Raw genomic sequence first — 25,332 nt, forward strand, 5'->3', positions numbered from 1 at the left:
TGGCAGTTGTTATCCAGATGTTGGTAAATCTTCAGTGACACCTGGTTTATCTGGTATTTCAGCCTCTTAAAAAAAAAACTTGGAGAGCTACAGCAGTGTCAATGCTCATGAAACGTTTGACCACTGCTTGATTAATAGACCATTCCTGAATGATTCAGACATCAATACACATTTACTTGCCACATATTTGACCACATAAATTTAATTAGAGACCATCTTGCGATGTGATCACATCAGCCTTGACACCAAATCAACTACACCCATTTTTGAACTTGGCTTTTATTGTGTCAACTAACACACCTGTAAAGTTTCGTGACAGCATCTTGCACGGTTGCGACACGGTGACAAAATCTGGCTGCAGACATATGGCCTTCAGCACTCACTAGATCGGTTTGCAGCCGAGTGTGAAGCAGTTGGGATGAGGATCAGCACCTCGAAATCTGAGGCCATGGTTCTCAGCAGGAAACCGATGGAGTGCCTACTGCAGGTAGGGAATGAGTCCTTACCCCAAGTGAAGGAGTTCAAGTACCATGGGGTTTTGTTCGCGAGTGAGGGGACAATGGAGCGGGAGATTGGTCGGAGAATCGGCGCAGCGGGTGCGGTATTACATTCAATTTATCGCACCGTTGTGACGAAAAGAGAGCTGAGCCAGAAGGCAAAGCTCTGGTGGCTGGCGTCTCCCTGAGAGATAGGGTGAGAAGCTCAGTCATCCGTGAGGAGCTCGGAGTAGAGCCGCTGCTCCTTCGCGTCGAAAGGAGCCAGTTGAGGTGGTTCGGGCATCTGGTAAGGATGCCCCCTGGGCGCCTCCCTAGGGAGGTGTTCCAGGCACGTCCAGCTGGGAGGAGGCCTCGGGGAAGACCCAGGACTAGGTGGAGGGATTATATCTCCAACCTGGCCTGGGAACGCCTCGGGATCCCCCAGTCGGAGCTGGTTAATGTTGCTCGGGGAAGGGGAGTTTGGGATCCCCTGCTGGAGCTGCTGTCCGCGACCCGATACCGGATAAGCGGACGAAGATGGATTGATGGATGGATAAACATCTGGCAATGGGATCAGAACTTCCTGTGCGGTAGTTCCCTCTACACACACACACACACACACACAGAGGGTGTTTGCCTGAATTACATACCTCAAATAATAAACTACTAAAATTTACAAACTGAAATATTTTTTCTTTGGTGGTATTTTTGCCCTTAATTGAACAGATTGATAGAAATAGAAACAGACAGGAAACAGTGAGGGAGGGTGAGATAGGTATGATGTGCAATGAAGGTCAAACCGGGGACTTTGTGGTTATATGGTACTGACATAAGTGTTAAAAACATTATTTAACTAGGCCCATAGAAAATTGACTAAATAAACTGGCTGGAATAGTGGATTCACTACAGCTCTAAAATCTTGTCACTGTCACTATCAAATAAAGGGAAAAGCCCTCACAAAAAGAATAATAATAAAAAAAAAAAAGAGAATAGGTTTAGAAGGAACTGATGACATGGCCTTTGACTTCAGTTTGAATGAACAAACTAGATATGTAATGAACACAACTCATACAGCTCAGGAATTATAGTGGAAACAATAATAATATGTGGTTGAAAAGTTTGTGATTGACATTGGATATGCTGGGCCTGGGTAGAATGTAGAAATCTGCAGCATGAGATAAACCTTGTTGACTGTAAGTGTAAACGCATAGCTGAAATGTGCAAAGCAGTAAAATTTGATTGCACAATACATGTTGTAGTGATAAGTAGTATTTGTTTCGGTTAATGCGTTTATAGTGCTGGGAGTGTAAATATCTGGGATAATAATTTAGTATTGAATCACACAGCCAACAAAAAACATAGAAAACGTCTCCCTGTCCAGGCTGCTGACAAGATGCAGATGGATCCTGATTATTGCCTCAGGAGATTAACTGAAACTGTTTACACTCACGTCCATTGACTTGTTGTTGTATTAGTGGGTACAGATGGTTAACCAGCAGGAGAGCCGAGGCTACAGATCTGCCATTACATAAATGTTTCTGGTGACATGAATGCCGTGGTGCTGTAAAAGAACAGATTGCGTTTCATTGTTTGATGTTTTCACACACACACACACACACACACACACACACACACACACACGCACACGCACACGCACACGCGCACACGCACATGCGCACACACGCACCTTCTCTTTCATATACATACAGTTAAAGCGATTTTCCACGGGAAAGAAAAATACTTTAATACACTTATATAATGTATACCAACATTTATAGACAAAATATGTACATCAAACAACTTTCATGTAGGTCCTAAAATATAAAATCTCAAGTACCTCTTTCTATAGAAAACTAGTCTTCGGGTAAAACTTTTACATTCATTACCTTCTCTCCTCCTCACTCCTTTGACTCCAGTATTCATACATAGTACAGAGAATAAACATCTGAGATTTATCAGCTTTTCACAAGTAAAAGGCAACAGCAAGAACAAACACCAGGTTTGACTTGAGCAGAAACAGATGTTGAGTATGCAGGTCCAGCACAGTGCTACAGTATGTACACAGTTTCTGAGTACACAACGTACAATTGTCCACACTCTGCCCACTTTCTATCCTTCCGGAGAGGCAGAGTGCGAGAACAGGTATCAAAAATAGAAATGTACAAGAAGTCTATGAACAATAATTACAGAAAAGCCTTCTTAACTGTATGTTTGTCAATGAAAAACAAGACTTCTCATTCAGTGTGTTCATGTGGTGGCCCATTCCTTCATCTGTGCATTTGGTGTACCCTTGTCTGTACACACTTAAGGAAACCCTTGTATGTTATGGTGCCAGTCATCGTGACCTAAGGGAACAAACTTTTTGAATATTACCGCTAACATTTGGTGCAACACTTTCTAAAGTACAAAGATGGCATGTCTCTATTGCAAAAGCTACAAGTGAGATGCATCAGTGTGATCAGCGTTTATACTTTAACAGCAGCGTCTAAAAAGTATCTTTCTTTACATTCAACCAAGTGTGTGTGTGTGTGTGTGTGTGTGTGTGTGTGTGTGTGTGTGTGTGTGTGTGTGTGTGTGTGTGCGCAGGTCCAGTTTATATGATACATTTGTAATACCAGCATTTAACATTCAACCAGAGCTTTGCATCCTCCGAGTGTGTACAGATGTTGCCTCTCCTCCATCTCCTCTTGATTATTTCTACAAGTCCTCTAGTTTTCGGTTTGACCTCCTGGCTGAGGAACAGAGGACAGGAATGAGGATGGATTATGGAAAGGCTCAGTCATGTTCTCATTCCTACTACTGTCTCTACTCCTGGGTACTAGAACAGGATAATCTCTTCACCCCTGTTCTCTTATCTCTCAGTCTTTGGTTTCCAGGTTGAGGGGTGGTACCTGCTTTAGTGCCTGAAGGAGGGCAGGGGAGTCCATGGGGGTCTGAGATATGGCTATGGCTGGGGCTGGTGAGCCTCCCCTGGGAGACAACACTAGCTGAGGTGGAGATGGTCTTTCGCTGGACATGGTGGTTGCAGAGACTCCCAAGCCAGAGTAAATCATGGGCACGGCCCCAGGGTACCAGCATTTCTCAAGCATTGGCAGGTAGGCTGTAGCAGAAGGTGGAATTAGGTAGAAAGGCATGCAGAGGGGATGTGGAGGAGTTGGATGGTTGGGGGATATGCTCATGTAATTGCCATAACCGCTAGAGGACGATGATGTTGATGATTCTCCACCTGAGAGCAGCTCATCCTCAGACGACTCTCCCCGGGGTCGTTTGTAGCATGGCTCGTCATCCTCCTGCTTGATGCTGGAGCTCTGCTTCTCGCCCAGCGCTCGCTTCAGATGGCTCTCCTGACCGTAGTAATCTGGACACCCCTGTGGCGCCCCAGATTCGGTCTTCTCCAGCTCTCCCCCATAGCCGCTGTCAGTATCCGTATCACTGCCACTCTGCTCACTGCTTAGTGGAGCGTACGCCCGCTGGATGACAGGCACACAGTTCCTCCCATAGCCCTCCCTGGGTTTCGGGGGTAAGCTGGCGGGCATCTCCTTGTGAGGTTGGTTCTGGTGGTAGGCAGGGATTTCCTCAGGTTGAGGGCTGAGAGGAGTGTGGGGTCGGACCGGACTTTGCAGCACTTCTGCAGCTAACTTGTGAAGGTGATTGATCACATGGGATGGTGTGAAGTCTCCATCGGTCTCATGATTGCCCAGATACCGAAGCATCTCATTGGCACACATGTGGAAGCCAGAGCAGAACAGCTCCTCTGACTTCTCCTGGTTGACAGAAGAATGCTCTGTAAAGACAACAAGAAACCACACAGTCAGAAATTCGGCAGTTTGACACAGATGTCTCTTTTCCAACAAATATAGGTATAGAAGTCACTTATTTGCCTGTAGTTCTAATCTGCATAATCCTTCCATTGATTATACACCTTGGTCATTTGCATTCTGTCCAATAAAACCATCCTGCTGCATGTGCATATTTGTGTGTGTGTGTGTGCGTGCGCGCGCGAGTGTTTGAGTGATCTGCAGCTCACCAATTTGCATGCCATTCTGCAGAGCAAGGATCTTCTGCTGCTGTTGCTCCAGAAGAGAGGTGAGGGCTTTCACGTGCTTGAGCGTAAGCTCTAAAACCACAGCCTTCTCCAGATGGCCCAGAGTCTGTAGGAAACACACACAGTCAGCACATCCTCACCTCTTATATAACACATGGAGACTACGTTTTACTGCTCATGTACACATGATCTTCGCTGTCTGGTCATCAAAACACTACAGCAGCAACCATATAGGCAAAAATAGTCAATAGGAAATATTCAATATATCATACTCAATATTTATAAATAATGTTCTAGAATATGAATTATATTGCAATTACTTTTACTGGGTATTGTATTATTTTTTTTTTAAATCCCCAGTTCAAACAATGATACGTAGGCCTAACAGAAGACATCCTCTTTAGTGTTAGCCGCCATTCACTATCTGCTGACGCACTCAGCACAGAGAATGCAATACCACTGAACAGCCACTCGATGGTGCATGTCACTACAGTGAACCCCATCATCCCTCCCAGCCACAGCGTGAACTTACAGTGAGTTTCAGGTGCTCGGGTAATAAATCTTTCAACTGAGCGATGCACTCGTTTATCCGGTCACGCCTTTTCTTCTCAATAAGTCTGTGAGGCAGCTTGTAGGTGTCCTGCAAGAATAAACGGCATTGTTGGTTAAATTCAGCTGATCTGAAAGCACAGGGCTATAGTTGTTTATGATAAGAGGCAGTCACTCCGATAGGGAGGACTCCAGGAGTTATGTCATAGCAGAAATTAGCACAACCATTTATGGGACTACTGGGCTACTGCCAGCCTCGTTCCTCCCTTGTAGTTCACACCCTTTAATAACATATTTGTGGTTCTAACTTAACATGATGGCAACAAGCAAAAATAATAACGAACCTTGCTCTCCTCTCCTCTCTTCAGTCCTCTTCTGGCTTTATAAACATACATCGGGAAATCCATCCTAAAGAAATACAAAGAGAGGACAACAGTGAGGGATGAGGTAATGGTTTGGTGAAGTATGATATAGGGCAGGCTACAGAAGTTTGAGGAAAGCATTTTGTCAAAGTATAAAGGTCTTCCTTACCCCTGCACGTCTGACAGATCAGCCTGGTGTTTGGACAGAGGAGGCGGTTGCGCGCTTGGAATTCGCTCCATTGTTGGTTTTTTTCTTTTCTTCTCCAATTACGCAGGAAAGCCGAGGTACTTCTCCAATGCAGTCACAAATAAAAACGCATTTATTTACTCGTGATGAAACAAGTTGGCAAAAGCAGTTAGTGAAATGCACTAAAATGCTTCCAAAAAAAAACAACAACACAACGGTAACGGATTAATTTCTCATTATATTTACTACTTGTCGTGCTAACGTAAAGATTATTTTGCGTGTGAAAAGTTAGTCCATGCGATTCCCATGCGCCGCGATCGTGCCGCGGAAAGAAGGCAACCCTGTTGGTGGCGCGTTGGGAAAGTGGGGGAGGACAGAGCGACGAGTTAAATAAACCCTCTGACTCTCCGCTTCGCCTGACCTACCTCTGTCACATGAGGCTCACGTGTTAAACGGTGCTGTATCCTCGGCGGAGGGACGGCCCTCTTTCTACTGATAAGGAGCCAGTGGGCGGACGGCAGCGGACGTCAGAGCGGAGGGCGGCGCGTGTCCGATCTCGTGTACCACCATGCTGAAGTGTATGGAAACAAGGCTGTGTGTAGCACGGCGCGGGGAACGTGCTGGCAGCGAACCAGTGCACAGGAGATGGTGCCTGCTACTGCCAATGAACATCTACAATGCATAGCCTGCTATAGTATACTAATAATATCCTGCAGGATTATTATAAAGCAGTAATGCTACAAAATGTCATCAAGTTAAATTAAGTCTTTTTTTTTAACCGAGTGCTTATGAGTGTTAATGATACATCGATGTTTTTATATATATATATATATATATATATATATATATATATATATATATATATATATATATATATATATATATATATAGTTTTATACTCAACATTTCATTACTTATGAAGGAACAATAGCAGATCCACGTGCACCTGTGCGTGGATTGAGTGTATTGGAGTGAGTGAGTGTTTGTTGTCATGAGGCAGTGTCGGCTGTCACGTTGATCTCCTCATGGCCCAGGGAGCCTGCAGGCCACATCCAGGCATCCAGCACACGGCGTCCGCACCTGTCTGCAGCAGGCTGTAAGCACAGACAGATTCCTCTTGTTTACACCATTTTTAAAATAATGACTTTCATGAAGTCATTTGATCTTGCAATTGAAAAGGCAGAGGCGTATAAGTGTAACAGTGTACGTCTTGGAACGTACACGGTTTCTACGAATAATTTAAGGAAAGTAGTTTATTTCCCAGCAACAAGTCTGTTAGAAAATTCCTTGAGTGTAGTGAATTACATAGAAATGGGGTGGGCTACAGGACTCAGTAATTACAAAATGACTATAACACACATCACAGTGATGCAGCTGTAATTAAATAACAATGATGGAAAGCCCCTTGAAGACAGTCTAGGCAAATGTAACACAATTTAAGACTGAATTTGATTAAAACAAAAATCCCGATAATGGGACCTTTGTTTTAGTTCACGTGTATCTTGTAACATTCTTGGAGAATATTGTGGAAAACACCTTTTGCCCTTAATAGTTTTCAGCATAAAGCCCAAAAAGTATTTATTCTGTTTGACAAAACGTTTTTCATAAAGTTGAGATGTATGCTGATAAAATGTATAATTGGACACAAGCTGCTAAAAATATTGTATTTACAGTACTTATGTGATAAATAAGCCCACTGCCAAATGGCAAGATGTTTGAATGGTAAGGTTGTCAAAAGTGTTATAAAGGCTATTCAAAAAACAAACATTTTAGGTAAAATTCTCTTCCGGTGCAAAGTGTATGCTTAATAAAAACTATATTTATAATATAGTGTCAGTCTTCAGAAAAAAAGGCAGTTTTACAATTTAACAATTCTACATATGGTCCATCTGTGCTGTGATAAAATTCCAAAAGGTCAAATTAAAAGTAAAAATGTGCAAGCCTTGTTTTACTCAACATGCTAACATATTTCCTCATAATAAAATAAGTCACTTCCTCATTTGTAGAGGATCACACAAAAGATTTCAGAGTTCATCTGCTGGCAATTCCCAACTTTACTTCTGTGAGGCTCTTCGTTCATCTGACTGCAGCACTTTTTCAAAATTATACCACTCAAGTTGTCAACCAATAATCAGTTAGACAGATAATAAAATGCCAACACCCTCATTAACTTTAGTTTCGCATTTCTGGTCATGCCTCGACTTCCACACTGATGCGGATAACGTTTAACACTCACCCACAGTTTATTTGACACACTTGTTTATTTAAATAGACTCCAAGAATGGAATGTACAATTCATACACAAACCATATATTAGTATAAAAGTTTAGTTTGGTCAAGCAGCACTCCAAATTACATCTATTAATCTTTTTTTTCCCCCTTACATACCCTCAAACACTCAGTCATTATCTAGTGGGTCTTTTACAAAGTGATGTAACATTCATTTGTGTGCTACAGAAAATATCAGTGCTTAAGGACTAAATGAATGAAAGGGTGATTACATAATTTAGTGCAGAGAAGAATACATCTAATTTAACTAACATTCTAACATTTCTCCCCAAATCCTATAAGTTTAGTTTTACAGTGTGCTTCCAATGTGACTACATAGCACTATTATTGAGCACAACATGGGACCAGCTTCAGAGCGAAGCAGTGACGTGGTTTGCTCCTTCTCTATAGTAGGTCCATACGGTTTGTTATCCAAAATAATAGTTATACAGAAGGTACTAACAGGTCAGTATTATTTCTCTTTATCAGTAATGTCCCCTCAAAAGCCTTTTTTAATCTAAAGTGACCTGGAACGAGTAGAACCTTCATTTGAGATTGCAAAAAAAATGTGAAAGTGATAATGAATGAAAAACCGAACACTGTATAGGTTTTATAACAGCATTAATAAACTGTAAAAGTATGGTGACCTCTTCAGGGTTGCTTACAGGAGTAGTTTGTCTCCATATTTTAAATATAAAACCAAATACCAGTTCCCAAAAATAGTTAATTCTTTTTCAGACATTGCATACTGTATCATTAAGCATTCCTATTGCTGTCAGACAAAAGCAAAATGGGTTCATACGAACATTCAAATCCACATGACCTGAGTTTGCCGATGCAACACTGAGGATTAAAGGCTCGATACAAGGCCACTTGAGAGGAATACCCCCTCATGAACAATGGCTGAACTTTGGCATGCTGTCAATGTGGTAAAATGCAGAAGGCATTTGGGGCAGTAAAGCTGAAGTCAGTGTTTTCATCTCCTAAACCCACAGGACTGGATTGAGGCACTTGGTGCACACTCCACACACACAAACACATCCACACTACAGACCACGAGTAACCTATTCAGATAACCTTCACTTCACAGACTCTCAGAAGCACACATGTTGTAGGTGTTTCTGATGAAGTATACAGTCAGACATCAACTTAAATACATACTGGAGACGGACATGATTTGGCATTCTCCTGTCTAACATGTGGTGCACTGACAGGAGTGCTTAGGCACTGGTGAAACTGGCCCCACGGGCCCTCAGGCAGGTTGCTGGGGATTAATGTTCATGTGAGGGGGATGACCAAGAAGACCAATTCGTTGCTTCTGCTTCCTCTGCTCCGTCATCTTCACAGGGAAACAAAAACAGTAGTTTAATGAAGACGGCAAGCTAGCAAACATGTATGAAAACAATGGAGGATTTAAGATGCACCAAAACTGAAGAGTAAAAATGACAAATTGTGGTTTTACGGGGGTTAATTAGTGAGTGAACGGTTTCTCTTGGTTTCCAGTCTTTATGCTAAGCTTAGCTAACTGGCTGCTATCAGTAGCCTCCTATTTACTGTGCAGACACAAGAGTGGTATCGATCGCTCATCTAACTGTATTAAAGTGTGTTTCTCAAAGTGTCAAATTTAATCTTTTAAGATTCAGAGGCAAAAGGTGTGTGCCTTAACAATGAAATTATATTTTTTAATTTTGTTAACCTATTCAAAAAGACAGCTGTCGTTACGTAGTGTGACGAAGTACGGTGGATTTTTTATTTCTGCATAAAATAAAAAAAAAAAAAACTAATTTAGATATTTGCCTAGGTTGTCTGAGTCACTCCCCAATAACTCTTCCTATGTTATTTTTCATTAAAACGTGGTGGCCTACTAATTACAGTACTAGGGTGCAGGTTGTCAACAACTTCCCAATGGCTGGACATTTACAAAAACGTCTCAGAAAAGCTAGCTGGTTCAAATTTAGGTAAAAGAAAAATTAATCATGGGTGATATACTCGAAAATGTAGGGCATAATTAATGTCACCTGCTCCTTGAGCTCAGTCAGCTGTCCAGACAGGTTGACCACCAGCCTCATGGTTGACTCCAGCTTCTCCTGCAGGTTCCTGATTTCATTCTGTTCCCCCTCTGCATCGCTGCTGACCAGTGACATGGCGCGCATCCGTGGGAACCAGTCCAGGTTGTGCTCCTGTGGTCGAGCAAGCATAGCAGCCACAACATTTTGTACATTTAGTACATGTTAATAAAGCTAAGATATGTCACATAAAGTATTGTTTATTTTAACAGAAAGGTGCTAGTGTTTGGCAATGAAGTGCATACATCTGACGATACTGGTCTACGCTCTGTTCCAACGACTCATTATCATGATTTGATCAGTTTTAGGGTTAGACCGCAACTCATGTACCATCTTGTTGACTTCCTGTTTGTCTGCACAATCTGTGTCATTAAATGTGACCGCCATTTCTGTCAGTTGAGATTACAAAAGAGGAAAACATTGCTGTACTAAGGCGTGTGAGATGGGCCTGTACAGGTTTACAAGTCTGACTCAGTAGCATAAAGTCTATTTGATCATAGATACTGTACAAAAAAATGTGACACAAAGGTAAATGCCAATTTTACTACTCTTTCATTCAGGTTTGCTGCACCAGACTTTAATCTACTCCAAGACAGCATGGTCTAATACTTAATGTAACCCATTTACAAAAAAAGAAAAGAAAGTAGGCCTGCACTGAGATGGTGGATGTGTGCTTTAGGGTGTCTGTGCTTTTCATTTACCTTGATCATCTCAGCCACGTAGCTCTCAGGGCCTGTGTATTCGGTGGAGTCTTTAACTTTTACCAGCACAATAAAGAATAGGTAGTGCCACATGTTGTGCTCCTCTTTGATGTGGCCCTCAAAAGTCACCGTCTTGTTGTCAAACTTGTCCCGCTCCAGGCCTGGAATGTGATGAGAAAATAGTAAGTTAGGTAAAAATATGCAGTCAGTAAGTCTCATTGGTGTAAAGGTCGGGTGAAAAAAATAACATATAAATTAACCATATACGAAAAATGACATTCTCACGCTCAACAAAACATCATACATAAAACATAAGATTGTGCATAACATCCACAATAATGACTCTTTAAGAACAACGACGTACAACATAAAAAACATGGCAACAAAATGGCAAGCAGATAAGACATTTATAAGACCTAGCAAAATACAGAACAACATATGAACAACAACTATGAAGCAGTATTTATAGATGAGTGGAAGTATTATGTCCTTGAAAGAGATGAAACATTATTTGTTTTGCAGTGCATTGCAGGCAGTATTGAAAAGAGGAGAACACCAGGGACGTATTTGATTTTTGACAAGCAAAATATATGCTAAATATGGTCCCCATCTACTATGGTTATCTGCTGTAGTTCAGAAATTTAAGAGCATATTTTGCTCTACACCTTCAAAGTGAACACAAATGAAATTGTGGATTAGAGCAACTCCAGAGTCTTACAACACATTAATGCAAATTTCAGTTTTTTTTACAACACAGATTCGACTGAGTCTTCTGAAGAAGAGCAGAACAGAAGTAAAAGTCACTGGCTGTTTTTGTCCCTAAAAGTTCTTACAATACATTTATTTTGATTGTATATAAATGGTAAAGGGAGCTTCCAGCTGTGCAGTAATGATACTGGTGTAAACGAAGGATAACAGACAGGGATAAAACCTTGGGGGTCTAGATTTAAAGATGCAGGGGCTGTCTCTATATTGAGAGGGGAGGGAAAAAAATGTGGGCACCAGCGCATAAAAACTTTTCTGGCATGTAGGCCAGGCCACTGTATTGTGTTTTCTTAATGTTAAGACCACTCTAGAGGGCACGTCATGTTTTATCTAGCACAGGGGCATCCAAGAGGACACTTTTGCTGTGTGTTGTTTTTTCCAACATGGGAAACCAAGGACTTGAGAGTGATATTTAGTCAGTTAACAGTCAAACGTTCCTCTTTTCCATTTTTCTAAAGAAGATGGAGAGTGGGGTTGAGCCTGATTCCTTAAACAGAAATTATTAACGATAAAAAAAATAAAAAATAAAAAATAAAACCTGCACAAAAAGTCCATGACATAAACCAGTCATTGGATACAGACCCACAGGCCTATAAACAAATACCAGATTGAGAAAAAGATCAATGGCTTATAAAACCAAGCTGGAGAGCCACTTAAGCCTGGGGAGGTCGGCTCCTAATCTCTGCATCTCCTGTTCCCTTGTGGTTCATCTGGAAACCATAGAGACGGCAGCTCCCCCTGTGGCCTGGCCTTCTTTAACATGAGTGAGTCAGAGCTGATGGCTGGCTGGGTGACATGATACTGTTCTTGTTCCATATGCTTACCACTTGTCCTGCCTGCCTGACCCAACGTACGCATGCACACACATGCTCACGTCCATGTACTGCTGGGCTAACTCACACGTACTGAACAGTCCCACACACACTCAGCAGCACGCACTTTTTTTTTTTTAATACACTCACAAATATAATGTACATATAAGGAAATGCAGATGCCGCAACACAGAGGGTCAGAGTATGGGTAATTAGTGAAGTTGCACAAAACATATGGTGTGAAAATTAGTGTGTGTGTGTGTGTGTGTGTGTGTGAGTGAGTAGGAGATGTCTGTGCGTGTGAGACAAACATGAATTATGGAGGCGAGCAGAGCAGTGGCAGGAAGCACTCATGACTCAGCCTTCTTTGGAACGACAGCTAAGTGAAAAGGGGGAGGAAGAGAGGATGGGGGACTGCAACAAACAACATGCACCTTAACAGACATACCAGAAACCACAAACACACCAAGAAAAATCAAACGTTCGAAGAGGAGAATTAGGGAATTCACCGAGTGACATGAGCTGGATTGTGATCCTGGCACTAGGAAATATTGGTTTGATTTCCATTATAATATCGTTAGGAAAATATTTCAGCAAAGACTGCTTAATGCTTGGCAAAGAGAGAGAGAGAGCCATGCCACATAAGATAAAAGCTCAAAGTGACACATAACCAGTAAAAATATGTATGTCCGAGGTAACGAGCAATGTTGTCAACTTTAGGGCTGCAAAAATATATTTACATTAATCAATTTATTCAAGTTATTTTTCAATTAACTTAAGATTAACCTATACTGTATAGTGTCAGGAAATAAAGACATATATTCAGTGCTAGTTTCCAAAGCCCAAAGTATTGTCATAGAATTGCTTATTTTGTCTGAACAATATAAAACATAAATGTTTGGCAACAAACAAAGACATTAGGGAGCCTACGACTTGTCAACAGATCAGGTGAGCAGTCTCACCGCAGATAAAGCAGGTAGTCTTCAGGACTTCTTCTTTCTTTTGTTTTTCACTCCTCAGGTCAGCAAAGGTGTCGATGATAACACCAAAGATGAGGTTGAGGACAATGATGATGACCATAAAGAAGAACAGCAGGTCGTATATCACTCTGGCTGCAAACAGTGGCTCCTGTAGTAAGGAACAGGAAACCGAGTTAAATCTAAAGACGCACAACAGCAGCTTCTGTATGGCAAGTGTTCCGAGGTAGAAAATAACAGATCATAGTCATTATTAACTTTATTTTGACAACAGAGTTCAATTAAGAGATAAAGGGCAGGTCCTCGCATAAACAGATGTTGGGGATGATGTTATGAGTTTAAAACGAAGTTAACCTTCATCATCATGGATGTTAATGGGAACACAAGACCACAGGTGCAAACTGCCAGATGCTACAGTTTTAGTAACAAAGACAGCAGAAAGCCGAGCAACCTGATGCAGCCTGTTGCTGTCTATGTAGGACACAGTTTAAAAAAGTCCTAGAAAAAAAAAGAGGTTTATTTGACATCATTAGCCGATTGAGCTACAATGGACTTCAATGCTGTGCTGTAAATATATTTATCAGTTTCATTCACTTATTTTCCATTTTTAGTTCCTCTTTAAAGTAATGGTCACCATCCTAATGCAGTCACACACGCACACATATTATATATATGATTGTCACCAATCTAGGACTATTTTACTTCAGAAATTTACCTCAGCAACCAGGAAAGACTTGTTTAGCCCCGAGTTGCATTGTGTTGTGAATGCGTGAGGCAGATTTACACATCCTCTTTTGACATGATTAGTGGTTGAGCCGGAATTCGTTGGAAATCTATTTTTGAAGTTTAATTCTCAGACAAGGCGGAGGCAGTACAGCTGTAAGGAAACATTGTGAAACCTCAAGTTCAGCGCACATGACCCAAGCTGCAGCTGCGGGTGCTACACCCTCTCAGCCCGCATGTGTGCACGTACACACACTAAGTATCGTCATCCAAGGGCCTAATCACAATTACTGTGTTAGTGTACCTCTTTGGAAGGCTTGCGGAGAACATCCCCGACACCACCTCCACTCCTCAAGCCATGACTCAGCACGGTGACGATACACATAAGTAGAGAGTCGCATGTACGCTCCATGTCACTGTCCTCCTCACCGTCATTCCCCAAATCTGAGGAAGCAGATTATTATAATCATTTACGAGGCTGCTAAAAGTACAATTGATATATCTTTAGCAGGTGTGTATTCGTTTACAGACCTTCAAAACACTACACAGCCCCAGAGAACATCATTTAGAGCTTTATAAACTGGTATAACCGAGAAATCAGGACCACTAGGACCTATACTTTTTAGTTTATGTACCATCAAAAGCATCAAACTGTGGCCCATAATACATATTAAACTAACTCATGTGACCCAAAGAGATTATGTAGGGACATTTACATTAATTAATACATTAATTCAAAAAGTTCAATCAAGAGTGAGTTATGATACAATGTACTGCAATTTATTACAATTATTTACACTATAATTTGTAGAATAATTGTTCTGTATCATCATCATCATCATCATCATATAAACTAGCAAAAATATGTCATTTTTATTCAGATATAATGATGATTGCATATAAGACAGTGTGACACACTACATTTTACATTCTATAAAAAATATCCAAAGAATCTCAAGCAATACTCATGATGCATTGAGTGTATTATGGTATTTGATGTGATTATATTGTGCTTATAATATTAATACACAGTATTTACGCAATTGACTGATGATAAAAAACAATCCAAGAGAGCATTAGCTTGTTTTGAAATATTTTCTCTGATTATAAATAACTATTATTAATCTGTGTTACAGTAGGATTTGATAGCCTTGTAGTGAGTTGCAGAACGTGATATCGGTTTAAACCTTGTTTACATGTTTTGGTTCACAGTGTGTAGGCGGTAAGTCAAAGCAAAAGTGTTTTTGTTAACATGGAATATGACAAGAGCTTTGGCTAAACTTGTATAGTCAGACAGAAAAACCAACATTCAACATTCAACATTTCTGTAAGATTTATCCAAGTCGATAAAGTTTGTGGGCCATTGTGCCCTCTGACCCAGTTAAATGATGGACAGGATAGAACATATTATCCCCCTGCTAACTGTTTATTATTGGCCAAATAATGCTACAGTTTTTATGCCTAGGCTGAGGGAATAAAACTGACATGTTGATGTTACATGAGGGCCGGTGACATCAAATGTAAACGGTACTTGACATGCGGACAGGAGGAACCGGCGATTGAACCGCCAACCTTGTGATTAAAGGCTGACCTGCTCTACCTCCTGAGCCACATTTGTTAAGGTCAAATAGTAGTTATGTGACAGCTGACAAAGTCACATGAATGAATGAAGTGTGAATACGTGTGAAGCCGCGGAAAGCAACAAAAGATCAGTTTTCCTTTCACTTGTGGCCTAACCTGAATAGTGGCATCAAAAAGGCCAAGCACAAACACAAGCTAAGGATTGAGGATCACTTCAAGAACAACTCTGATCCCCGACGCATGTGGCAAGGCATCCAGGCCATCACAGATTACAAAGCTACCACATCCAACCCCACTGTCACCGACACCTCCTTGCCTGATGAGCTGAACCAATTCTATGGCCGCTTCGATAGGGACAACAAGGAAGTGGCCATCAAGGCTGTGGTCTCTGCAGATCACCAACCCCTCACACTCTCCACCACCGATGTGTGTGTGGCACTGAGCAGGATTAATACACGCAAGGCTGCTGGTCCTGATGGTATCCCCGGACGTGTACTCAGGGCCTGTGCGGTGCAGCTGACTGAAGTTTGGACTGACACATTTAATCTGTCACTGGCCCAGGCATCTGTCCCCATGTGCTTTAAAACCACCTACATCGTGCCGGTGCCAAAACACTCCACTGCAGCAAGCCTTAATGACTTCCGTCCAGTTGCACTCACCCCCATCATTATGAAGTGCTTCGAGAGGCTGGTCCTGGCCCATCTCAAAACCTGCTTACCACCCTCACTGGACCCCTTCCAATTCACCTACCATCAGAACAGAGAATGTCATCTCTACGGCACTTCACTCTGCCCTGTCCCACCTTGACAATAGCAACACCTATGTGGGAATGCTGTTCATTGACTTTAGTTCAGCATTCAACACCATCATCCTCTCCAAACTGATTACCAAACTCAGTGAACTGGGCATCAATACCTCGCTCTGTAACTGGATTCTGGACTTCCTAACCAACAGACATCAGTCTGTTAGGTTAAATAATCACACCTCCTCAACCATCACCTTGAACACCGGTGTACCACAGGGATGTGTGCTGAGCTCTGCTTTACTCCCTCTTCACCTACAACTGCACACCTGTACATGGCTCTAACACCATTGTCAAGTTTGCAGACAACACTACAGTGATTGGTCTCATCAGCAACAACGATGAGATGGCCTACAGGGAGGAGGTCCAGCACCTATCCTTGTGGTGCACTGACAACAACCCGGCTCTCAACACCAAGAAGACCAAAGAGCTCATTGTGGACTTCAGGAAGTCTAAAGCTAGCACACACATACTCATTCTCATCAACGGGACTGAGGTGGAGCGTGTCACCAGCTTCAAGTTTCTGGGTGTCCACATCTCTGAGGACCTCTCTTGGACCCTCAACACCTCTACCCTGATCAAGAAGGCTCAGCGTCTCTTCTTTCTGAGGAGACTAAAGAAGGTCCACCTGTCTCCTCAGATCCTGGTGAACTTGTACCGCTGCACCATCGAGAGCATCCTCACTAACTGTGTCACGGTTTGGTTTGGCAACTGCTCTGCCCATGACCGGACAGCACTGCAGAGGGTGGTGAAAACTGCCCAACGCATCACCGGTTCCCCACTCCCCTCCATCGAGGCCATCCAGAGCAAGTGATGCTTGCGTAAGGCACGCAGCATCGTCAAAGACTGTTCTCACCCCAACCACAGTCTGTTCAACCCACTCCCCCCCGGGAGGCGTCTCAGGTCTCTGCGCACCCATACCAGCAGGTTCAGAGGAAGCTTCTTTCCTGCGGCTGTCACCCTACTGAACTCTAGCTCTGCATCCCAGTGACAATTAACCTACTAAGCTCTTATAATGTTACCACACTGTACATATCTGTCTATATGGTTCATACAGAATATCCGTATTTACTCTGTTTTTCTTATTCTATATTCTGCTAATACACTGCATATATCTATATTATTCTTACTACTATTATAATGTCACTGCTACTACATTGCACATCTCTGTACATGTTGTTCATACACTGTTCATATTACACAGCCATATTTATTCTGCTCTTATAACACTGCAATATATTTTCTGTCCTCCCTATGCACACCCTGTCTATACTTTGTATATCACATTGCACTTTTCTGCTTATTTTGCACTTCTGGTTAGACGCAAATTGTATTTTGTTGTCTTTCTACTTGTACTTTGCACAATGACAATAAAGTTTAATGTAATCTATCTAAGCTGTCTTCCACTTTGTCTCCCAATTTTCAAATATGTTGGCCAGTATTCTTTGACCCCAGGCTTTTGTAACCACATTATAAACTGAGCTTATTGTTACTATGTTTTGATAAGTTTAATTCATGTTGTGAAATCCTCACAAGAACACAGAACATTCAAATATTATTATTTATAGACGGATTGTTTTAATAAATTAAATATTTAGCTAAAGACATATTTCCCAAGCTAAACCCATGTAAAACCCAGTGTTGCAGTATACATTACCTTCCGGCCGGGCTTCTGTGGTGCAGTTCTCATCAATCCCTCCCTGACACATTCCTGTTGACAGAAACTCACTAGCCAGACTGGCTCCATTTTCTAGAAAGTAGGAAGTGATAGTGCATAAGTTTTCTGGTCTTTTAAAATGAACACCTACAATCTGGCTTTTTGTAAAAATGATAAGATGACAATAATCTGTCCTCACTTAGAGTCGTGTTGGGGATACGATCCACCTCCAGGATGAAGTCATCTTTGAAGAAAATGTATCCAACGATGGAGAACAGGTAGACCAAGATGAGAGCCAGGACAGCAGTGAGCACGATGGAGCGTCCATTACGAGTCACACTCTTGATTACATTCAGCAAGGTCTCTTCTCTGTATACCAGGTCGAACAGCTAGAGGCAAAGCCCACATTACGAAACAAAAGGCTAAATATGCGGCAATAGATTAATTGTAAAGTGTCTTAACGTTTCTCAGAAGGCAAAATCGGAAATTATCAGTATGAATGACCAGTATTTGTTGCAAGGTTAACGTGAGGTTACACAAGAATGCACAAGTGGCAAGAAACAAGTGTGTCCGATTTGATTTTCATCATGTGGCTTTTATACTTTTTTTATCTTGTGCTGAACCCTCAGTTTTCTCTGTCTGACATGAATGACATTGGTTTTCAGCATCTTGTTTTTCAAGAAATATAGAAATATGTCGCGCTGCATCTGCAGAGGAGCTGCTTGGTTCAGTGTGAATGGAAAACATCTCGAAATACTGGCATATTCATTCTGACATGTTATAAAGCAGACCTGAGGCCCAGGCATTACAGCACTTCACACCACAACAACAAGAAACAACAACAACAGAAACACCATTACAGGACCAAATAAGGAAACTTCTGGCTTGCAAGTAGGATATGTCCTTGAATGCACCATGATGGAAAGCTAAGACTACATTCAGAGAGAGAAGTCATATTTTACACATGGTTATACTCAAAACCTGCTGCTCTTCACCTACCTCTTGGTATGTGTGTGTATGTGTGTTTGCAAAGGTGTTAAATTCTTAGTATGTGTGTATTCACAGGGTGTGTGTGTTTCTCTCACCAGCAGACTGTAGAAAAAGACGTGGACAAACACCCCCAGGGAGCAAATGATGAGGTAAAGTAGGTGGTAGAGGAACTCAAAATCCAACACCATGGCTTTGTAACCTCGTGTGAAAGTTCCTCGGTTTCCCACAAAACTTATCAGGAAGATGATTTTATTGCACACCTGAAAGATAAAGTCAAACTCTCTTTAATAATTAGAATGAAGGACAATTAATCAATCATTATTTTAATATTGAACTAGAGAACCTCTTGCGAAGGGATCCCACCAGTTGTGACGCCAAATTGAGCCAGGGGGGACCACACTCATTTTCAAAGTAGGCCTTCATTTTCATCTCAACTAAACACTTGTAAAGTTTTGTGACTGCATCTTGCACAGTTTCAAGGCTATCGCAGTGACAAAATCTGGCCGCAGACATATAAACAATTGGCAACGTACTGAAAACCATCTCCAGGACCACATTTTGCCATGACACACTCTCTCACACACACACACACACACACACACACACACACACACACACACACACACACACACACACACACACACACACACACACACACACACACGTATGTCTGACTAAGAATGAAACTAACACTATTGGGGGCTATTTAAAAAAAATCCACACAGCTGCAAAGAAATGCAATACTTTGTTCCAAAATGTCAACAACACAGTCATGGAGACATTTTGACTACTGATAAGCTGCATGTAAACTAGTTTTAGTGACCAGATTACTGCAGTCCATGCACTGTGTTCTCAAAATGTTCCTGCATTCACCTGTTCTCTCTCCATAACCCCGTTTCTTGTGTACATGTAAACGTAGCGCTTGAAGGGATGGATGATATAGGTGTGTGCAAGACTTTATTTTGTGTGTGTGCGTGTTTGTGTTTAAGAACACATCTAGACAATCCCTATGGGCCGATCCAGTGACGCACTTCACACCCCATAGAATAGCCAGGCACTGCCAAGGAGAACTGTAGGGCCAGGGGGCAACACCACAGGCAGACAGGGCACCGGCCTGCCAAGTGGGCATGAGTGTGAGAGAGTTAAAAGAAGAACTGGAACTAGTGTTGTGTAGGTTTCTCAGTATGTGAAAGTACATTTGGTAGTGCGTGTGAATGGGAAAATAGGAATGGTATGTTTTTAGCATTTCTCTTTAAGAGTTTTAGAAACATTACCAACAAACCACACAAACACACACTTTCAAACACAGGCGAGACAAGAAACGTTTAAAGGGTCAGTTCACCCAGTGTAAAGGAAAAACATTTTACAGTGCTGCTCATGAGTATAGGAACCCCTGCTAAAGTTGATTAAAAGGAGGAATAAAAAAAAATCATATTTTGGAAATTGATCTTAACTTAATTGAAAAAATTAGGAAAAATCCAACCTTTGAGAACACCAATTTTCTTTGTGAATGAATAATGTATTGTAAATAAATAAATGTTCTTCCATAAATTACAGGGGGCATAAGACACCCCTATGTTAAATTCCCATAGAGGCAGGCAGATTTCTATTTTTAAAGGCCAGTTATTTCATGGATCCAGAATACTATGCATCCTGATAAAGATCCCTTGGCCTTTGGAATTAAAATAGCCCCACATCATCACATACCCTTCACCATACCTAGAGATTGGCATGGTTTTATTTCAGTTAGCCTAATAGCTGGTTTGATTTGCATTGAGGGGTTGTGAGGGATGATCTTATGGAAAGTACCCCATGCCAATCTCTAGGCATTAAGATCAATTTCCAAAAGATGATTTTTTTTATTCCTCTTTTTAGTCAACTTTAGCATGGGTTCCTATAATTATGAGCAACACTGTACTTGCCTTCAGTGGAACCTAGCCATGCGGATAGTTTTGACTTAATTTGTCCGGGTTTTGAGATATTCTAAGATTTCTGCCTCTAGCCCAATACAATGGAGGTAAATTCATTTCATTAGAGGTGCTCACACACTGTCAGTTTTCATAGGGACTAGCTCCTCTGTAGTAATACTTCCAATAAAACTGTCCATAACTAAGTCTTTGAAGTATCCAAAGACATTGTATTTGGAAAAACTCTTTACTGTTTTTTTTAATCTAATTTTTAAATGCAATTCTTTCACAAATAATTGTTGAGTCCATGACATGTCAAAAAAACAGTAAAAACAGGCTAATCACAATTTCTCAGAGCCTAAGGTGACATCTTCAAGTTGCTTGCACCAACAATCCCAAAATATTTAGTTGACAGTGATATTAAAAATAGAAAAAGCACCAAATCCTCACATGTCAGAAACTGGAACTAGCTAACGATTGTCATTTGTGTTTGAAAAACGACTGAAACAATCAATCGATTATAAAAAAAATAGTTATAATTGATTGATTAATCAATTAATCAACTAATTGTTTCATCTTACAAAACTCCATTTCCTTCCACTGTTTTGGGGTGGAAACACACATTTCAGAATTCATTATCTCAAAAGTCGGGCAATTAAAACTAAAACTAACTGCATGACTGGATACCACCACTAGTAATTTGAGTGAACTGACTCTTTAAGGAAGACTACTCACATTGAAAGCACCCAGGAGGAAGAGGGTGGGCTCCAGGCCAACAGAGAAGATGAGACGGAGGATGGTGATAATGACGAGGGCACGTATGCCCAGCGGTTGGGGCATGATGATAACGATGACCAGTGTTGCCAAGACTCCCATCCACAGCAGCGCAGACAGGTGGGGATCCAGCATACCTGCGGACCATAAATGTACATATTAATGCACATTCAAGCTATAAAGGATACCTGCTAAAAAAAATGCTGTATTTGAAAACCCTGTTATATAGTGAATTTGCCATATGTGGAATATGAATGTGTCATGTTGCAAAGATGACAGCACAGTTTGCAGCTTAAACGAGGCCTTGCCTGGATCAATAGATCTTTAACTGGTTTCTACTAAGTTCTGCTACGGGCCTTTATTAGTGAAACTTCGATCTCAAAGAGAGCCAGTTGCATAATATTTAAAAGTATACAACATACTTTTTTGTGTATGTGTGCTTTAAGCTTTAGTAAGAGCCTACCTGATGCTACACTTGATCCCAGGATAAATCCAGGATTAGTGTCCTAGTCAGGGGTTTAATGTGGCAATGTAGTCAGTCAGGCTAAACCTTGCACCAGGATTGATCACCCTGAAAACAAAGCCACACCCAAGCTGCTGCCTCTGTTACTGATCCCCTTTTCTTAAAACACAGAGCTAACATGTGTGCAAGTGTGTATGTTTGTTAGCGCTCTGTGACCAATGGTCACATATCAACCTCACAGAACATGGAAAAGGAAAAATAGATGAATGTGTTGATGTTATAAAGGTAGAAAAGATCAAGGGAAAAAAAAGAAAAATGGGGCAAAACCGCAAGTATTTGAGAGAGAGAGAGAGAGAGAGAGAGAGAGAAAGAGAGAAAGAGTTATTTGTATTGGATGAGAAAGCAAAAGGGGAGTACTGCGGGTAAGGGAGCCCTCCTTTCCTTTTCTCCCACCTTGCCTACTGTATCTCTCTCTTTCCTTCCCTTCCTCTCCCTCCCAATCCCTGTGGAGATCACATGACAGGTGCCACTTACATAACAGCCACCTCTAAAAATACCTCAGCTGAAAGATTCATGAGGAACGAGCAGGGAGCAGCACACAGATCCAGTGATGTGGCAGACTGAAACATGACCTCACAAACTCTGTAGCTACCTTGCACTTGGATTTAATGTGCAGGCGGATGATTGTGTGCAAACATTTGTAAAAGCAAGAGTTGAGAAGGCTGCAAGCATGCACTGTTTGTGTATGTGCATGTGTTGAGTTGAGTGTGTGGTGCTAACAAAAGTTATTTGTTAAAAAGCAGCAGTCATGCATGTAGGCAGATACCACTGACCTAGATCTCCTGCTCTTATAAACCTAATTCTAAAGCCCCAAGCAAAGGAGAGCAGAATGGGAGAGCAAGCACAGTGTGTGTGTGTGTGTGTGTGTGTGTGTGTGTGTGTGTGTGTGTGTAGGAGTGTGTGTGTGTGTGAGAGTGAGAGAGAGAGAGAGAGAGAGAGAGAGAGAGAGAGAGAGAGAGAGAGAGAGAGAGAGAGAGAGAGAGAGAGAGAGAGAGAGAAGGCAGGGGCCCAGAGCTGTAAAAGAGCCTGTTAAAGCTGGCCAAAGGTATGCTGGAGTCTCACGTGATGATGTCCTGCACACAGAAAGAGTTCCAGTGCAGAGGAGAAATACAGTCAGACTTTATTCATGTTTTGCACTCCAATTTGTATTACGATAACTACGGACAGCATGGAATTTTAGTTCTGTCACAAAGTTAAAACTACAATGGCTTATTGCCCTGTTGTTTTTGGTTTTAATTGTTCTGCTCTGTTAGCACATTTTTTGTAATTCACTACAAAATTAATATAACCCAGCATTTTTTGTAACCTAGCATAATTCACAATTCCACCAGATAATTTTGGCAAGTTGTAAAACAACTGTAAAAAGATGTATGCAAACTTGTTCACAAGTTTATTTTGAAATCTTGATTATTATTTGAGGGTGTAAAACAACTCATGAGATGTACAGAGATATTGGATGTTGGATTTATTATTTGATGTCTTTCATTTGCATTCTTATTCTCATATTCTTTGTGAATCTCTGAGTATCAGTTAATAGAATAGGTAATTCAAATTTGCTAACTTTTTGATAAAAAAAAACACAACATTCATATGAACCCAGTTAGCATGGAAAATATTTAGAAGGAAAACTGAACCCACTGACAGAATAGACAAATATCACAGAGGAGGATTTGGATGTTTGAAGTACAAAACATGATTAAGACTTTTTGTTTTAAGACTTTTTTTTTTTTTGATTACCTGATACGTTTGTGTATGACTTTGTCCTAAACTTTGTTTATGACACAGGTCGCTGTTGTGTTTATTGTAGTTTGTTATGCGTTTGTGTCCATTTGGCCAGTTTAACAATTTTCTATGGGCCTAGTTAAATCTCCTGAGGCAATAATCAGGATCCATCTGCATCTTGTCAACAGCCTGGACAGGGAGACGTTTTCTATGTTTTTTGTTGGGATTTAATACTAAATTATTATCCCAGAGTTGCGACATCTCTCTCTATATTTACACTCCCAGCACTATAAACGCATTAACCGAAACAAATACTACTTACCACTACAATATGTATTGTGCAATCAAATTGTACTGCTTTGCACATTTCAGCTATGCGTTTACACTTACAGTCAACAAGGCTTATCTCATGCTGCAGATTTCTACATTCTACACAGGCCCAGCATATCCAATGTCAATCACAAACTCTTCAACCACATATTATTATTGTTTCCACTATAATTCCTGAGCTGTATGAGTATTGTCAGATTTGAATCCTCAGCCTACACGGGGTGGACGTTCTTACTGAGTGAGCTAGAGGCTGCGCCCTAAACCTATTCTCTTAAAGTTAATTTTCAGTCATTTGTTTCTGTAGAACTTCCATGTTTTATTGCGGTCATGAGATATAATTTTCAAGCAGATTTTAGAGCTGTAGTGAATCCACTATTTCAGCCAGTTTAAGAATTTTCTATGGGCCTAGTTAAATAATGCTTTTAACACTTATGTCAGTAGTTGGGTGCTGGAAGCCTAGGGGTTAAAGACGCATACCATATAACCACAAAGTCTCCGGTTTGACCTTCGTTGCACGTCATACCTATCTCACCCTCCCTCACTGTTTCCTGTCTGTTTCTATTTCTGTCAACCTGTTCAATTAAGGGCAAAATACCACCAAAGAAGGCATTAGTATTATTATTACTATTACATCAGCGTGATGTAAATGTAAAAGAAAACGTTGAAACTCCCAAATCTACAATTGGGTACAAGCCAGTCTATGGTAAAAGCTACAATGGGTTGCAAAATATTCCAATAAGTCTTCCTAATCTCTGCTTGTATATTAAGGCTTTATTGCTGGCTGTAGAAATGAGTGCTACAAATTCAATACAGCCCATCAATGTATAGGAGATCCCCTCTATTCTTTTCTTATCTTCTCCATAAGCCATAAACACAAAATTAAAATGTAATAGGCTGTTTGTAGCACAAAAACCTGTCAGCAAGCCCTTGTTCTTCCTGTTTTGAATTGTTGAGCGCATAACCTTTGTTTGACACTGGTTTCAAAACAGTGCAATACATTCAAATAAGCCTCTCGAATGTTACATCAATACAACAGTAACATGCATGAAAGAATTTACTGCAGAAACGGTAAATGTTTCATATGCATGAAAGAAGACCAGGACTACGCAGATATC

The 25,332-nt window shown here is 41.1% G+C and overlaps 2 protein-coding genes across 8 annotated transcripts in view; both read right to left on the reverse strand.

Annotated features, from left to right (window-relative positions):
* Nucleotides 1–2,194: 2,194 nt before the first annotated feature.
* Nucleotides 2,195–6,069, reverse strand: LOC114554030 (class E basic helix-loop-helix protein 40). The gene is made up of 5 exons (XM_028575578.1): nt 5,602–6,069; nt 5,415–5,478; nt 5,054–5,161; nt 4,504–4,627; nt 2,195–4,260 (listed from the first exon to the last, which is right to left on the reverse strand). The coding sequence occupies exons 1-5, from the start codon at nt 5,670–5,672 to the stop codon at nt 3,335–3,337; spliced, it is 1,293 nt and encodes a 430-aa protein (XP_028431379.1). The 5' UTR covers nt 5,673–6,069; the 3' UTR covers nt 2,195–3,334.
* Nucleotides 6,070–7,861: 1,792 nt separating this feature from the next.
* The window catches only part of LOC114554117 (inositol 1,4,5-trisphosphate receptor type 1), a 77,293-nt gene continuing 59,822 nt past the window's right edge, over nt 7,862–25,332 (reverse strand). For all 7 annotated transcript variants that reach the window (XM_028575734.1, XM_028575738.1, XM_028575735.1 and 4 more), the window contains 9 exons: nt 21,604–21,779; nt 19,057–19,221; nt 18,171–18,360; nt 17,972–18,064; nt 14,236–14,375; nt 13,194–13,359; nt 10,655–10,815; nt 9,906–10,067; nt 7,862–9,226 (listed from right to left, as the gene is read on the reverse strand). In XM_028575734.1, coding sequence (XP_028431535.1) covers nt 9,140–9,226; nt 9,906–10,067; nt 10,655–10,815; nt 13,194–13,359; nt 14,236–14,375; nt 17,972–18,064; nt 18,171–18,360; nt 19,057–19,221; nt 21,604–21,779 — 1,340 coding nt within the window. In that variant the 3' untranslated portion in view covers nt 7,862–9,139. The remainder of the gene's footprint in view (nt 9,227–9,905; nt 10,068–10,654; nt 10,816–13,193; nt 13,360–14,235; nt 14,376–17,971; nt 18,065–18,170; nt 18,361–19,056; nt 19,222–21,603; nt 21,780–25,332) is intronic.

The sequence above is a fragment of the Perca flavescens genome, chromosome 4 (genome assembly GCF_004354835.1).
Source record: "Perca flavescens isolate YP-PL-M2 chromosome 4, PFLA_1.0, whole genome shotgun sequence".
NCBI lineage: Eukaryota > Metazoa > Chordata > Actinopteri > Perciformes > Percidae > Perca > Perca flavescens.